Source organism: Equus przewalskii, chromosome 8, assembly GCF_037783145.1.
Source record: "Equus przewalskii isolate Varuska chromosome 8, EquPr2, whole genome shotgun sequence".
NCBI lineage: Eukaryota > Metazoa > Chordata > Mammalia > Perissodactyla > Equidae > Equus > Equus przewalskii.
The window spans coordinates 67,468,272-67,485,216 of NC_091838.1; the positions used below are offsets into that span (position 1 = coordinate 67,468,272).

General features: G+C 44.6%; 1 protein-coding gene and 1 long non-coding RNA gene across 2 annotated transcripts in view; one reads left to right on the top strand and one right to left on the bottom strand.

Annotated features, from left to right (window-relative positions):
• FBXO32 (F-box protein 32) overlaps nucleotides 1–16,945 on the bottom strand; it is a 34,857-nt gene that overhangs the window by 11,761 nt on the left and 6,151 nt on the right. Inside the window, exons 2-6 of the mRNA XM_008524680.2 lie at nucleotides 16,526–16,638; nucleotides 15,638–15,687; nucleotides 14,365–14,457; nucleotides 1,961–2,054; nucleotides 937–1,121 (exon numbers count right to left, since the gene is read on the bottom strand). Coding sequence (XP_008522902.1) covers nucleotides 937–1,121; nucleotides 1,961–2,054; nucleotides 14,365–14,457; nucleotides 15,638–15,687; nucleotides 16,526–16,638 — 535 coding nt within the window. The remainder of the gene's footprint in view (nucleotides 1–936; nucleotides 1,122–1,960; nucleotides 2,055–14,364; nucleotides 14,458–15,637; nucleotides 15,688–16,525; nucleotides 16,639–16,945) is intronic.
• Nucleotides 4,423–15,820, top strand: LOC139085277 (uncharacterized). The gene is made up of 4 exons (XR_011543515.1): nucleotides 4,423–4,731; nucleotides 7,363–7,491; nucleotides 10,343–14,552; nucleotides 15,472–15,820. It is a non-coding gene; the product is annotated as an uncharacterized lncRNA (long non-coding RNA).

Below are 16,945 nucleotides of genomic sequence, written 5' to 3' on the forward strand. Positions count from 1 at the left end.
GAAGACACTAAGGCACAGAGAGGTTATTAAGGGTAAAGTCGAGGACACTGCATTTTGAAAACTGCACATAGTAAAATGATATTTAAAAGAGGTCAAAGAAGTTTTCTCATGTTACTGTCTTGAGAGATGGGGCAGACCCAACCTTTTATCAGCTTGGGTCCTGGAACCACTTAGAACAGCCGTGGACACGGATGTTGATAAGCAAGCCAAGTGCGACCTGAGCTGCCTAAGTGTGTCTGTCCATTAGTGAGCCTTGAGAGATGACACCAGTGTCTTTCTCACATTTTCGGTGTGCCTTGTCCTCCTGCTCACTAGTAAGAGGACAAGAGCTGAGGGCCAAGCTATGTTTTAAAAGCCAGAAGAAACTACTGATAGTCGTTTAGCTGGTGATATAGGGCTTTTTTTGGTTTTTTGCTCATCTCTTTTCCTACATGTATGCTCACCGTCTTTAATCAAAGGCTTCCTTATAACTATTAATAATTAGAACCAGAATTTTAAAACGTTGGTACCAGTTCTCCAGGCCACTGCCATCACAGCTCTATTGTATTCAAGGCAGCCTCCTAAAGCTGTAAACAACATGTTTTTTAAGAGGAAATGGGCAAACAGGAGAGATCCCCAAATCTCGGTGAAGATTTCAGGGGTATAACCGACATCTCCCCAACAGTCAAGTTTCTAGTTTTCCCCATGATGTTTCAATTGGCTGTCGTCTTTCACAAACTTTGATCCTGTTTCGCCCAACTCTTCTTCCTACCCTCGCTTTATCAGGAAGCCCTCCGGTCCACTGTCAGCACCCAGTATAAAGCGTCAGATCAGAAGAGTCCAGACTCTTCCAACCCCAGAGCGGGATTCAAACTCCTGGCGAGACCGCCCAGCATCTCAGCGGAGGAACTGACCGAAACCTCTCCTGCTAGGGGGAAGCTGGGCATTCCCGCTTACCCTGGTGATTTGGATGTTGTTCAGCTGCTGCTGCCAGTGTAGAATCGTCTCCATCCGATACACCCACATGTTAATGTTCCCGACCAGCACAGACTTGCCGACTCTCTGCACCAGTGTGCACAAGGACGTGTAGAGGGTCTGGAGCAGCTCTCTTATTAGTCTAATGTTTTGCTGGTCTTCAAGGACTTGAGTGGAGAAGGAAAAAGTAATAATAGTTATGACACTAGAACACTCTATATTTCATAAGTGGGTCTTTCTTTTCTGTTCTGCTCGTGTTACCTGGGTATCCCCTCGGGAGCTATGGTTTTCTTTCTCACTGGTGTTTATTCTATACTTGGCCAAGCTTCTGCACTCGAAGTTGCTGGCTAGGGTTTCTGTTATCTAGGTCCCTCTTTGTTCTCTTCTCCCTAGTTTTCCACAAAGACTCTTTCTCTTTTCATTGTTCCTCCAGCACCAATGGCTCATCTGATCCGAGGAGCGGTTTCTTTTGCCCAGCAGTGACAATCCTTTTAGGTGGTCAGTGGTAAGAGCATGGATCCGGGGGTCAGGAGCTTGGGTTCTAACTGTCTGGCTGACTCTTTGTGTGATTAGGGACAAATCACTCTTTCTCATAGGCCTCAGTTTCCCCATCTATACAATAAGTCAGTTGAGCCAGAGTTCCTTCTGGCTCAAAGAGTCCATGAATCTATTCTGCCTTGTACTCAGCTTCATTTTCTAGGAATGTGGAATCCAGAAGCTTGTCAGCCAAGGTTGGAACATGTGTCCACACTGGGAAGCCTGAGGGGCTTATGGCAGGGCAAATGGATGATTGCAATAAAAGGACAGGAAGGTGACGGTCTCACCCTTTGTCGTGAGCATGAGCTGCGCTTTTATCTGAACTGGAATCGGCACCCATAAAGTGGGAGTTATTCATTTCCATCCACTTACATTCCCTTAAATCTAATGACATGTCCACGCCCCTGGCAAATCCACCTGCCCCTCCCTCTGCCTATCAAACGGGGTGAGAGAGTGGGGGAGAGCTCACCTTTCAGTACCACTTTTTCCAAAATGTTCATGAAGTTCTTTTGGGCGATGCCACTCAGGGATGTGAGCTGGGACTTTGCTATCAGTTCCAACAGCTGTGGATAAAAATAGAAGTTGCCAGGCTTAGAATACAGAGATCTTTTCCCCTCTAATCTTCACTTTTGAGTCACATGACACGTAGATACAGACTGAAGGGGAGAGATAAATGGCAGGTAGGGCCACAATGCAATAAAAAGCAGATGCTCAAATTGAAAGACAAATGGGGGTAATTCAAAACCCAGGAAGCAGGCTGAATATAATTGCTTTTTTCTTTTAAATATAAAGAGTTTGTCTTCAGCCAGGGCTAATTCAAGCTAATCGTTCATCCTGCTTCAGCAGGGGAAGCTGACGTACACTGAAGGGAACAAAACCTCCTGTGACCTGCGAATGTTTGAGTCCTACATAATCACTCCCAGCGGGAATTTTTCTCCCCCCACTTGAACTTCTTCCCCACTGGCACCAGCTGCTCTCAAGGCACCTAAAAGCTCATGGTGAGCAATGATGTGCACCTTCAAAGGAAGTGGCAATTCTTATTCACGTATCTCCTGCTCATGTAGCGTTCCGTAAAAATGTCTATTAATTAGAATCTGTTGTTGCACTTAACTTTCTGTAGAAAGAGGCCAAACACAGGAAGAGAGAGAAATTCAGGGATGTAAGGTATAGATACATATTTCTACTTAGAGGCGAGGATCCTCGTCGCTCTCAGCCTTATGGTTCAGATCTCGGTTTGACTACTTATTAGCTCTGTGGTTATAGGCAGCTTACTAAATTTCTGGGTGTCCCAGTTTCTTCATCTGTACTAATAATACTTAGAGCCAACGAGATTGTTGAGAGCTTTCAATGAGGGAATGCACATAAAGCCCCCAGCACAATGCCTGGCAGAAATCAGGTGGAAAATAAAGGTTGGTTTGTTTGTTGAAGGAGTATGTGCCATTCCCACCTCTCCCATAATGGCCAAACAAGAAGAAATAAAGAAAATAACTTAAGTTGGTGCATCCTTAGCCCAATCTTTCTTCCCTTCAGTAGCAAAATTATTCACAGATGTGGCAAGATTACAAAAACAAATCAAAGATTTTGTTGTTGAACAATGAACCATTGGACTGCAAGGGGGTCTTAGAGATCACATAGCGCAACCCACTTAACAGATGAGCAAAGTGAGGCTCAAGAGACTCAACTGTTATCAATTACTCCACAAGCAGTGCGGGAGCTCAGCAGAGTCCTTCTTAACACACTTCATGCTTTCACAGAGTTATCAAACAAAAAGGTGGCTATCAAGTGAAAATAATTAATTTCAGCAGAACTCACCAGGCTCCCAAGTAAAACTAACTAGGCTTAGACTTAGTACCATAAACTAGACTTGAGAACCAAGGCCATTCCTTTATGTTGAAGCTTGAGTCTCTGCTCCTGGGAAGCTGACCAAGAAAGTTTCATGTCCTGGCCAGGCCCCGGCCCAACTTTACTTCAGGTCAATAAACACGGAGGGTGACACTGTGCTGGGTGCTGGGATCAAGGCTGAAGGAACTAGCAAAGTGACATTCTAAAAACTGGGCTGCAAAGAACTGAAACTTTTGGATCAAAGCCCCAGGCAATTCAAAGAACCTCGGCTTCCAAGGCATTTGTTTAAAAATTTTGTCCCCATGGAGCCCCTTAGGAGCCTGTCAAACCAGGTACAGACTTTTAATTTCCTGAACATAATTTTACTTTAGGTTAAAAAAAAAAAAACAAAAAAACACACACCAAAAACCTTTCTCTGCCTGGCTTATGTATCTCTTTCCCATGCGTGGAGAGATGCTGTCATCTGACTGGGAGAAGGCAGCGAGCAAACGCTGAGGCCAGTTTGTTAAGATTAGTACTGGTGACCTGAGGTTGGATCAGGAGCTGACCAAGCGCCCACAAAGACAGGCAAGAAATCAAAACATCAGTTGAGGCCACGTCCATGGGTAGTGACCACGCTGGATGCCCTCTGCCTGTCCCTTCAGCTCTATCACCAACCAGCACGTGACAGTCAAGAGAGGAGTGAAAAATGGCACGAGGGGTCTGGCCCAACCTTTCATTTATCCCCCTGCCCAACAACAAGATTCAGAAGGCTATGCCATGGCCTATTAATACCCTGAGCCTCACATGACCAGCCCAAACCACGATGAAGAAAACAAAAGCCTTGAGTTGCTCTCAGAAGGGCAGTCTGTGTACTGTGACTCATCATGGGGTGGGAGGTGGGTCAAGGGGGTGGGAGGAGGGCGGGCAGAGCTCTGCCTGAAACCCATCCAAACCCCAGATTCCATGTGACTACCTCTCATGAGGGCGTCAGTTTTATTCTCGTCTAAAAATGCACCAATCACAAGGGCAAGAAAACTCTCAAGGCTATGACTATGCATTTGAGGGGAAACAAAAAGTCCTTTGGTCTGACTGAGACGATCTCTGACTAAGGAGAAGAAATATAGCAGCAAAACTGTGTCAACTGACAGCAGAATGACACGTCAGCTCCCCTGGGTTTAACCCTATCTCCAGAGAAAGTGCCTCTTTGCACTGCCAGGCAGCTGTGGGGTCAGGAGAAAGAAGGCTGGAATAGGAGGAGACCTGGGTTCTCTAGCTGGGTGACCTTTACAACTGCCATTCATTTAGCAAGTATTTTCTGAGTGTCCACGCTGCCCTGGCCTTGTGGTAGGTGACGTGAATGTGACGATAAAGACACATGATCCCCAGACTCATGGAGGTTACTGTCTAGTCTATGGGGTAAGTCATTTAACCTAACTCCAGTTTCTTCATTTCTAAAATGGAAATATAAAGAGACTCCCTACTTCACAGGGTCATTATGAGACTTAAATGAGATATGTAAAAACTTACTATAAATACCAAATACAAGACATTATGATTATATGGTATTATTACCTCCCTTTCCAAACCCCAATCCTTTAGTGAAGTTTAAAGCTGATATCAAGGGTTAACCTTTCTGTAAAACTTCTTCTGTCAAGGACCAGATAGTAAATATTTTCTCTTTGTGGGTCATATGGTCTCTGTTGCAACTACTCAACCCAGCAGCTGTAGTATAAAAGCAGCTGTGGACAATATGTAAATGAACAGGTGTGGATGTGTTCCAATAAAACTTTATTTACAAAAACAGGTCGGGGGCCAGACTTGGCCCTTGGGCATAGTTTGCCAACTTCGGCGATACATACATAGCAGAGTTCAAGAGTGAGGGCTTCAAGGCCAAACTGCCTGCCTCAGTTTCCCCATCTGTAAAATATGCATAATAATGGTACCTACTTCAGAGCTGCTGTGAAGATTAAACGTGTTCATACAGCACTCATAACAGCATCTGATACTAAGAATATACTCAATAAATTATTATCATTAGTTTTTATCACAATACAGAGACTACTACTAGATAAAATTACTGCCAAGGAGGCCATAGTGAATTTGTAGGGTAATGGTAAAATAGGTAGGTTAAAATTAGCTGGTTTAAAGACTTTTAGAATCCCTATATTTCAATTTTATGTATTGTCAACCAAATGCTTAAATGCTTTCAAATTTTAATATTCCTTTCTGTCATTTTTATGATGTTTGTGATACATTTAATAGCTCCCGATCTGTTGATAAAAGTTAATGTTGATACATTTTATGACTTCCATAGTTGCACCTTCCGTGAAATATTTTGTTAACAATAATGGGTGTTTACGACATGACGGCAACTGTGCTAAGCATGTTACATGTGTGATCTTGTTTATCCTTCAGTGGCAACCCAATGAGGTGGGTTCTCCGTTTAACAAAAGAGGAGACTGTGGCTCAGAGAAGTTAAGTAACTCAGCTAAAACACAACAGCAGGAGTCAGTGGTGGAGCCAGGACTCGAGCCTAGATATGTCTAACAGAGAACATGCATTTTGATAGCTTGAGGACTTCAGTTGGTCAAAGCCAATCAAATTTGCATCTAGGGCCAAACTTTACACTAAAAATAGCAATATCATGTAGTGTTACATTCCGGGAAGTAGAGCCTGGAAATTCTATATCAATATTACATTGTGACTTGTAATCAGCTTTTAACATTAAGAGAGAAATAATACCTAGAAAGTGTTAATAACATGTTCAGGGTGAGGCAACTGCTTTGGGTAAACCATTTAGGTCTACTTTCCACATCAGCCTAACTCTACAGGTCCAGAACCAGCAGGTAGCCTTGTGTAGAAATCGTGGTACAGAGGACAGAATTTATTAATTTTACTTGTGTGTTAAGAGAGCACTGCGCCTCGGGGAGGAGGACGGTATCTAGCAATTTATTTAGTAAGATGACTTAGCCAATTGGATTCTTTGCCCCTAGCCACAAGAGGAAAAGGAGAAAATGTCTTGTTTGGAAATGGCTATTTGTTTTGTTCTGGGCAAATTTTAGCCCAGGTGCCAGTAATTTGTGGCTTAAGGAGAGGCAGGAGGGTGAGGGGGTGGGGGAGGAGCGTTCTCGATCCTCCTGAATTCCATGGTAGCATTACCGTGGGCAGGCTGGGTATCCGGCATGACCTGCAGTGACTAGTTTTGCAGTCACAGGAATGGTCCTGGGTTACCCGAGAAAGGGATGGTGGTCACCATCTGCTGAAGCCACATCCTGCCCCTCAGCTTTGGCTCATGCTGGTTTTGGACATGATGAGTAGGAGAAAAATCTAGTTGCAAGCAGTATCGTATAGCAAATCTCAGAGCGAATATCAACCACAGTTTGAAGTGGTGTGTGGAAGATGAATGGGCAGGCGGGAGACTTCCCTCCCATCTCACTTTACCCGCAAAAAAAGCACGACTCTTCTCTTCTCTTCCCTTCAGTTCATCATAGCATTCATAACTTTTAAAAACACATCCGCTCACATCACTTCCCTGCTTGAAACCCTCAAATGGCCTCCCTTTGCACTTAGAAAAACATCCACAACTCCTTGCCATGACTGGTCCTTACTTCTTCTCCAGCCTCATTTTGTACAGTGCTTCCCCAACTCATTCTGCTCTGGCCACAAAGCACGCCTTTGGTTCCCTGCACAGGCTCAGCTCATCCGCCTCTCCTGCCCTTTGCCCTTGCCACGTTTTTCACATGCTGGCTCCATCCCATCCCTCAGGTCTCAGTTCAAATGTCACCTACTCAGAGCTCAGAGAGACCTTCCCATCCATCCTAGATGAAAACCTCCCGGTCGCCGTCTTTCTCTTACTATGGTCTCATTGTTCTTCATTGTTGCATTTATACCAATCTGCAATGATCTTGTTTAGTTACTTGCTGATTGTCTAATTGGAAATGAACCTCTCAGGACAGCAGGGGTTGTTTTGTTTACCACTCTACCCCAGCCTGGCATGTGGTAGGCACTCAATATTTATCGGTTTTTTTAAATACATCTGTCTTTTAGAATCAAGCAGTGTTATAGCTGAAGGCACCTGGGAGACAGTTTACCCAAATTCCTTCTGCTACAGTTGCGGAGGCTCATGATGGACAAGTGACACAATCAAGGTCAACGGTAGATGGTCTGGACTGTTAGGTTGGTATTGATATAGAGTCTGGTCCCAGACTGATGCCCCAGGGGTAAATTACTTATAATGCAAACATATCACAAACACCTTCCAGGAGGGCAGCAGCCGAGATCCAGAGGGACACTACACAACTGGGCCTTCAGGAGCATCAACAAAACAGCAGCTGCCCTGCCTGTTAGTTGAGACAAAACCACACTGAGGTTAATCATGAGGCAGTTGCCCAAGCATACTGTATCTTGCATAGGATGCTAACATAATTTATCCCTGACTTCCTCCATCTTCTATGACAGTGGGCTCTGCAGTTTGAATTATATGTTGGATTGGAAAACAGGCCACAGGATTACGAAAGGTAGGAATGGAGCCTCAAGAAGCTTCAAGAAGCCCCCTGCCATTTCTCACTTGCTCAAGACCCAAGCTAGGTGCCCATAAGAAGATTAGGTCTCTTGCAATAGCCTGTTGGTTACATCAGGCGGTGCCTCTCCAGCACCGAGTGCTGAGTACTTCCAAGACCCTTATTTATTCAATGGATAACACAGATTAAAAACCTGGAAAGTTTTGTCCTGACTTTGAGCTTGAACACTGACAGGTTCGAAGAGGGAAAATTAATAATCTTCAGGCATATCAAGATTGGGTAAATATTATTTGCAAGTGAAACATCTCTCTAACTGAAGGCGTTAAAGTCCTAAGAAGGAGGGCCAAGTTTACACAAATTAATTGTATTCTCAGCCCAGAGAAACTCGCCTGTCTTCCATCCATCCCAGATATTTTTGAACTTGCAATGGTGCCCTGCTCCTTGTTGCACCAACCTGTTTGACCCAATGATCCTGCTTAAACTGGGTTCCAGCACTCCTCATCTCTACCCTATGATTCCATGAGGTTGGATGTCAATTGCCCTTGGCCCCTCACCCACCATCACTCCCCTTCACTTCCGTTCTTTCCCATCTCCAGGTTTCTACTCACGCCATTTGTCTCTGCATTGCCTTCCACCTGCCTCTCTATCTTGTCAAATCCTGGCTTCTTTCAAGGAAGGAGAATTGCAGGTTCTACCTCTTCCAAGAAGCTGCCTCCAGCGCTCCTTCCTCCATCCTCCTGGACAGGACCAAACTGTTTGCCACTTCAGTAGTGGTACCTTGTCCCCCAAAGTAGCCCAGAAGCTCATGACCAGCAGGGGCCAGGTCTTACGCGATTCTCAAGTAGCTATGGCAACGCTGCGTATATGATATGCACCGGTTTAGAGATTTGCAAGCATTCACCTGAAGAATTTGTGATGTATGGGGACCCAGCAGAGGATGCTGTCAACTCCTTGCCACTGGAGAGCTCCTCCTTTGGTGGAATCGAGGGGTCTTCAGAGCCTAGCTCACAAATACTTAAAATAAACCTCTGTGTGACCCTCAACCAGAGCAACTCAGAGGACACTGTCAAATGCTCTCGGGAACATCCCTCCTCAGAGGGGACAAAAGTCTGCAGAATTGGCACTGAAAACTCAGCTCACCTGTCCACTTTAGCATATCCCCCTGCATAATAAGCACCTGACTTAGTCTAGGTAGAATTTTAGTATAAAATATATTTCTGGGCCCACAGTGGGATATGTTTAGATTCTGAGTCCTCAAGAAAAAATTTATACAAAATGGGCACACCTTTGATCCCATAGTCTCTAAAGTGGGATGGGAAAGAAAATCAGGTAGAAAAGTCATAAAACATCAATTTCTATATTTTGTTTCATCTTTAAATTCTACTTTTGTGTGTTTCCTAACGCCTAAAGATGATGATAGTAACAGCAACCAATGATACCCACTGAGGGCTCACCAAGTACCAGGCACTGTTTGAAAGCATTTCATCTGTTTAAATTCAGTTTAATTCTCTCAGCAACACCATGGGGTAGACACCATTATTAGTACTTTTTATAGGTATATGATTTACAAATGAATTTATGAATATACATGAATCAAAAGGATAGGCTTATTTATTTACTGTTAGGAGTTCAAGGTCAAAACCACCACTGTTCCGGTACCTCAGCCATCCCTGTTTCTTCAGGCGCCCCCACTTCTGTGGGAACCCTCCTACTTCTGCAAGCACCTCATTACTTCTGTGGTTATGCTGGCAGCTCCTCACTTCTGCGTGTGCTTCCCCACTTCTGTGGTCACACCCTCACTCTGTGAGTGTCCCCCACCTCTGTGGGCACCCACAGCAGGCAGCATCTGCTTGTCTGAACGCTTATTGTGACTGAGCAGACAGGAAGTCCAAGAGACGCAGACTTTCTCCTGCAAAACCTCTAGCAGCCTAATCAGCATTTGCTGAAGGACCCACCCTGTGCCCTGGCTGTTAATGTCCCGCAGTGGATTCTCACAATTCCCAACCATTTCTGCGGGTCATATTCAAATGGGCTCTCTTCTGACTGTTGCTCTTGGGGTGGCTGGCCTCCTTCCCTCCATCCCAGCTTCTCAGTCCCAATGGAAAAAGATCCCACCAGTCTGAAGACCCAGGTGGCAGAGGCCGCCCTCCATCAGAGGAAGGCCACAGCGTGTGCGCAGTGCCAAACTAATCCAAGGTCACTGCGGCAGAGGGACCCGGTGAGGAGGCCAGGCTGCTCATACACATCATGATCCACCAGGGGCTTGGCAACAGCACGCCCTTAATTTAAGGCATTGGGTTTGAATTTGAGTCACGGTGCCATGTTTCAGCCTGTCGTTTGCCAAACCGCCAGTCAACTTAAACTAAAACATGTTTTTGGAAAAGACTTTTGGGGGCGGTAGGAATGCATAACTTGCTGGAAACACTCAAATGGACTTAGGGTGGTGATGCAGAAGAAAATAACAATGTGCATTCATTTAGGTTGTGATGTTCTTCTTTCCTGCACAGAGAGTTGGGTTGTGAGCTTTCATTCGTCCTTCCTGAACCACTAGCACATAACGGCTCAGTTCATTCCAGTCAGGACACTGGTACTCAAGGTTCTCCAGCACCTTCCTGGTCTGAAGATGGCACCTACAGTTACCAAGTATTTGGCCACATTCTCATCCCATGGAGAGAGCTGGGAGGACCAGATCAAAGGTCATCTTGGCATTAAAGCTCTCTTCTGTGCACGTGCCTCAGTGTGTCTTGTTCAAGAACTCAGTATGCAAAATACAACATCTGGGCTCCCATGTAGTCTCTGAGATAGTTCGCAAACCTGAAAACACACTAGGATCACCTGGTGGATAAATTTAAGTAGCAATATCTGGGCACCACCTTCAGCTAATTAAATCAGATGCTCTAGAGGTGGCCTTCTGTAGAAGAACACGCTTTGCAGGTGATTCTAACGTGCAGCCAGGGTGGAGAACCCCTGGGCCACAGCAGGCTCGACTCAGAGCGCTGTGAGTCGGTGTGTGGTCTCTGAAGCCCTCTCCTGGTTTTCTGGACACCCACTTTCTCCATCGGCCTCTCTGTGCCCTGGGTGAGTTAGTCAGCCCTCACCTCCTTGTGGTTACCAAGTTCCAGCCCCAGCACCGGCTCAGCCTCTGGAGTCCTTGCCAGCTCCCCAAGGGAATTTCCAAAACGTGCTGGTCTTCAGGCATGGTGTAAACCAATTTTTTTAATGGCCTTTCAGAAATGGGTAAGTTTCTGCTTCTAAAGATCTTAAATCATTTTTTTTTTTTTTGAGGAAGATTAGCCCTGAGCTAACATCCACTGCCAATCCTCCTTTTTTTTGCTGAGGAAGATTGGCGCTGAGCTAACAACAGCTGCCAATCCTCCTCTTTTGCTGAGGAAGATTGGCCCTAACATCAGTGCCCATCTTCCTCTCTTTTGTATGTGGGATGCCACAGCATGGCTTGATGAGCAGTGTGTAGGTCTGCACTGGCATCTGAACTGGCGAACCTGGGACCGCTGAAGCGGAGTGCACAAACTTAATGCTGCACCACCGGGCCAGCCCCTTAAAACCCAGTTACAATTGTATTGAAGCCATAGGGGGTGTGTAGAGAAGTGGGTAGAGGCAATGAGTATAACCTGAAACCAATTAAAATAAGGTACAAATCCTATATAAAAACCTCTCCAGAATTTGAATCAAAATTTGATTCCAAAATTCCACAGAATTTTCCAAAACTTCCACAAAATTTTTGTACTGATTGATAAAAAATTTTGAGATAGCAGTGTTGGCCATCTCTTTTATTCCCTCTGCAGGTCTCTTTTTCTAAAGATGACAGCCAGCATGAAGACAACACAGTTTTTAAAAACCTACGTTGGCTTTAAAGAGATTAAAAAATGTTTTTTAAAGTCCTCTGAAGTTGGTTCAGTTTCTTACTGGAACTAAGGAATCATTGTAATATTAAGAAACCATTGAGGGCCTGGCCTGGTGGCTCAGTGGTTAAGTGTGCATGCTCCTCTTTGGCGGCCTGGGGTTCGCCAGTTTGGATCCCGGGTGCGGACATGGCACTGCTTGGCACACCATGCTGTGGTAGGCGTCCCACATAGAAAGTAGAGGAAGATGGGCACGGATGTTAGCTCAGGGCCAGTCTTCCTCGGCAAAAAGAGGAGGATTGGCAGTGGATGTTAGCTCAGGGCTAATCTTCCTCAAAAAAAAAAAAACAAGGAAAGAAAAAAAAAGAAACCATTGGGTCGCAGTAGTAGGATGGGGCTAACATATTGGCAAGCTACTCTGCAGAGTTGCTTTAAGGATAAGAAGACTATATGAGACGTGGATTGAGTTCCTCAGAAGAAAACCCTCAAAACGCGGTGCCTATCATTAAAATGTTTTAAGCTCTTTATAAAAATAACATATTATTTCTCAAATTACAGAGGACTCTAACAGTGAAGGGGAAAAAAAGATTGTTCTTTCCAAAACAGAAATATTTTTCCACTATTTCTGAACCTAACAACTTTAAAGCATTCAGTAGTTTCTCTAACTTAAAGATTCTTTCAGAGAAAGTGCTTGTGATCCATTTTAGAACGAGCTACTGTCCCTCACAAGTGCTCTGGGCTGAGTCTGAATCAGGTGCAGGATTCCTCAGGTCGCTATTTTTTTAAAGTCGAAAAACATTTTTTATCAACTCAATTGAAAAGACAATTTAGAAAGAATCAACCATAATTTTGGTAAGGAGGTAATAATGAATATTAGTAGCCGACTTTGAATAATACCTTCTGGTCTGCAGAGTATTTCCATACGTAACACATTCGTGAGTTTCGCAGCTACCCTGTGAAGTGGAGGTTATTCTAAGCTCTTCTGGCCGAAGAGGTAACCGAGTAGCAGGCTGAAACGGTGTGAGAGTGGAGCCGGGATCTGACCTCAGGCTATTTTCCTTTCAGTCCTCTGCTTACATAGAACTTACTGTAGCAGTTGGGAGTGTGGACTCCGAGACTGCCCAGGTCTCACATCCTGATTTCCTTGCTTCTGTAGCTTTGTGACCTTGGATGCGTCCTTTTACCTTGCTGTACTTTCATTTGTTTAAACAGAGATAATAAAAGTACCTACACTTCAGAGGGCTGTTGAAAGGATAAAAGGTGACAATGCATACAATTGCATGAAACAGATTTTCGCTATTATGATCCTTGTTCCTGTGCTTTAATTTATTTCTTGTGAAAGGAAAAACGGGTAAGGAAGCAGAACCATCAAAAAACGGACCATTTTGCTGATCACTTTGGAATCAAGACATCAGATCTGGGTGTCTTCCTTTAACACCTAGAAGATGGAAACTATTCATATTCTTAGCAACAAAGTTTCCAGATCTCCCTGGGCCTGTCTCCAACCAGCTAGGATTGGGTTGCAGGCCACAGTGACCTCCCAGAAGAGGCCGAGTCACACTGGGTGACATTTCATCAAGAAGCTCTCTTATTTTCCTCCCTTTTGGGATGAGGGTTCAGGAAGAGTGGACAGCTCTGCTCACGTGGTCATGAGCTCAGCTCAGAGCCTCTAACCTACCAGGAGGCCTGGGTTTTCATCAGGTCACTTGGGACGGCAGCCCTGCATCTGCCCAGATGACAGGTGAACAATCCAGGCCTCAAGGGGGCTTGAATGTCATCGCTCTGGCTGAGCCTTTGCGATCATCTGACTCAATGACACGGCACGGAGAAGCACAACCACCCAGGAAGAAGAAAATAAAAACCCAACCAGCCCACACCCACAGGAGGTAAATTCCCTCTACTTCTGATCCTAAGACCAAGCTGCTGCTACCTCCCAGGCTGAACCGGTGACAAAAAGCACAAGGGAGCTCAGGGGGAAAAAGAACAACAACAAACCAATTAAAAAGAATCACTGACTTACAGGTCATGGTTTGACTTACTTGCTTTACTACCTTCATCATTAATATTTTGCCAAGGCTCATTAAAAAAAAATTTTTTCCCCCAACATCGGGTTTAAAATGGAAAACAACTGACCCACACAGGTGGTTTCAAGCTTTAGGTGAACTCGGGACTGAATATTGGTATCACATGGGGGTGGGGGTGGAAGGGAGTCACGGGAAAGGAGCCCCGAGGAGCTTCGAACTCATCCAGTTTTGTGGCCTAAACCAAGAATGCCTTGGGGTCACCTAGAGTCAATGAAAGCAGGACAAGGAGGAGGACAGTGAGGACAATCAGAGGTGCAGAAGGCTTTGCAACAAGCCAAGGTGCTTTGCAGCTTGCTTGCTGTGGGATTTTCTCTTGCTCATGTACTTCCAGAGCCCGCGCAGCCTGCAGTCTGTTCCCCTTTATGCACAGGGGCTGGGAGTGGCTCACTGAGGTCCCACAGCAGCCTCAAGGACATCCTGACAGGATAACACAGGAGAATGTGAAGGACGTCAGGGGAGGGGGGTTTGAGGAGTCCATTTTCTGCTTTCCTCAAAAGTGTTTTTTTTTTTTTTTTGAGGGAAACTACTTCAAGACAACCCCAAAAGACAATTCAACTTGAGAGTCTGGATAAGCTACAGACTTACCCGTACGACATAGTTAAATCTTCTGGAATCCAGAATGGCAGTGGAGAAGTCCAGCCTGTTGAAAGCTTCTCCCAGAGTGCAATATCCATGGCGCTGAACATGAGAACAGGGGGTGCAGAGGTCACTCTCCAGAACAATCCGCCTGGACTCTCCCGACAAGCCTGATGCCTGTCAAGCATGACCTATAGGTATTGCTTCTTTCCTGTGTCATAAGCTCTTTCTGGGAACCCCCTGGTGAGCCACAAGGATGGGTAGTGCGGCTGGCAGCAGCTTTAGTCAGTGACTCACCGTTTCTGGGACTTGTACCATGTGGGCCCTCTTCTCTGCACCCACTAGCATGGGAAAATCACAAGTAGCTGCTTATTGAGGAGAGGTTGGGAGCTGGCTATATGATGAGAGAGATGATGGCAGCTGGCACTCCTGGGAGGAGAATTAGACCTACTGTGTCAACTGTCTGCCACTGTCCTTCGCATCTCTAGTGCTTTTCTCACTGTGATCGTCAGAAGCGTTTTTAAGGCTTCATGAGGAAGAAGAGAAGTTTTGATCTTTAACCTATGACACACAAGGAACTGGGAGCAGAGGGCCCTGACTCATCGTCCCAGCTCTGCTCCGAGTGTCCGGGTGGTCTCGGGTGTATCACCGACCCTCTCAGGGCCTCAAATCACAGAGGGAACTAGATGTTCACCAAGGTCCCTGGCAGCAATTGAAATTCTATCATTTTATCCTACTGCCTGGCAGCCTAGCTATCTGAGCAAATGCTTGTGCAGAGAGAAAATACACATAAAAAGGTTTTATAACGTGCCATGCAGATGTAGTTATTACAATGTCTTGTCCACTCTACATCAAGCTCAGTGCCTTGCACTGAGTGGGCATGAAAACTTCTGCTGTATTACTAACTAGCCCTTCCAGGGCTAAAACTTAACTGAGTTGAGGTCTGGAGAGATCTTAGAATAAGAGGGAGGCACTGTCCTGAGGGAAAGGCCAGGGCTTTATAATAATACATTTGAGATGCGTGTATGAATCTTTCTGAAGCACTTTTGCATACATTTTCTCCCTGAATGATTCGGGAGTCCACCTAGTGACTTTTGCTTCTCTCTCTCTCCGTAGCCCCAAACTCTTGATGGCTGGCTAAGTCATGGGCTGCTGGCCACCACCACCGCGCCCAAGAAGACGGTCATGATTTGAAGTTACACTGTTGCCCAATTTCCCCCCTCCCCTGTCAGAGGAGGCATTAAGCTAAGCAGACTCTTTAGCAAACAGATGGAGGCCTCACCTCTTTAGTACTTCCTTTGTGAACATAGATCCATTTTTCTTGGTGGAAATCTAGAGACCAAAACCAGAGAAACACAGCTTTAAAAGTTGTAGCATCCCAAGATTTTAAACTTGTTTCTTTTTCATCTCTTCCAAAGTGTAAAACGTTTTGATAAAAAATGCAAAGCCTTTATTGACAGTCTAAGAGGATGCAAGTGCCTGATTTCTGCTGCGTATAAATACTGGAGCTATAATTTACTTTGCCTGAAGCACTCCAAATCTTTGATAGATTTAGAACACCAAAGCTTTAAAATGAAAAAAAAATCAAATACTTGAAGCACAAGTTTGTTTTAAATGCCAACCCTACAACTTATACAAGGCCATAAAAAGTAGAAATAAAACAGATAACATGAGAAAACCATGTAGTAAGATGGATTAAACTAAAAATCTGTAATCCTTGCTTACTCATAGAACTTTATACCCTTACGTACAGCATCTAGAAATGTTAATAGTATTTATACAAGGAAAGAGGGAGAAAAAAATCTATTTTCAAAGCTTCAAAACACAGTTCAAAATAAAAGCACACACAGGAACTGATTCAGCTGACCATATCACCGTATAATAACTAAATTAACTATGTCAAATCTAAGTGACAAGCAGGGGAAAAAAAACACCCCAACTAGCAAGTGACTTATAAACAAGGCTATAAAGAACACATTAATCTCGCTCGTAAAATGCACAGCCAGGTTTCTGGGTATAAAGAGCCCAGGAACCTCTGTCAATGACACAGTAAACATTCAAGCCGATGACTAACATCCGAGGTGTGATTTTTTTATTATTTTTTTTTCAAAGAACCAATCATAACGATCATCAAACAGCTTTCTTCTTAAATTTAAAACAAACGGCTTACACTGAGTTTTGGTTTTGCTATTCAGCATGTCCTTCTTTCTCTTCTTGGCTGCAACATCATAGTTCAGGCTGTTGAAAAGGTTCTCCTTATTGTATACTTCCTTGCTGCAGTAACTAGGGAGCACAGAAGACAAGAGGGATGAGCTGTAACAGCTATACTTTAGGATGAGCTGTTTCTATAAATAACTTATTGGGTTATAAAACACAAACCTACACGTTCCTCAAACAAAACAATAAAATAATCACTCAAAAGGAGCCTATACAGGCACAGACTTCCTTCTTGTAGGATGGAGCATTGTCACATCTCTGTGGAAGGCAGGGATGGGGGCTTCTCCTTTTGAATTCCCCAACAGTGCCTGTCACTGTATTGCACACACAGCCCTGCACTCTTTAAGAGTGATGCAGGGTACCACAATATTAC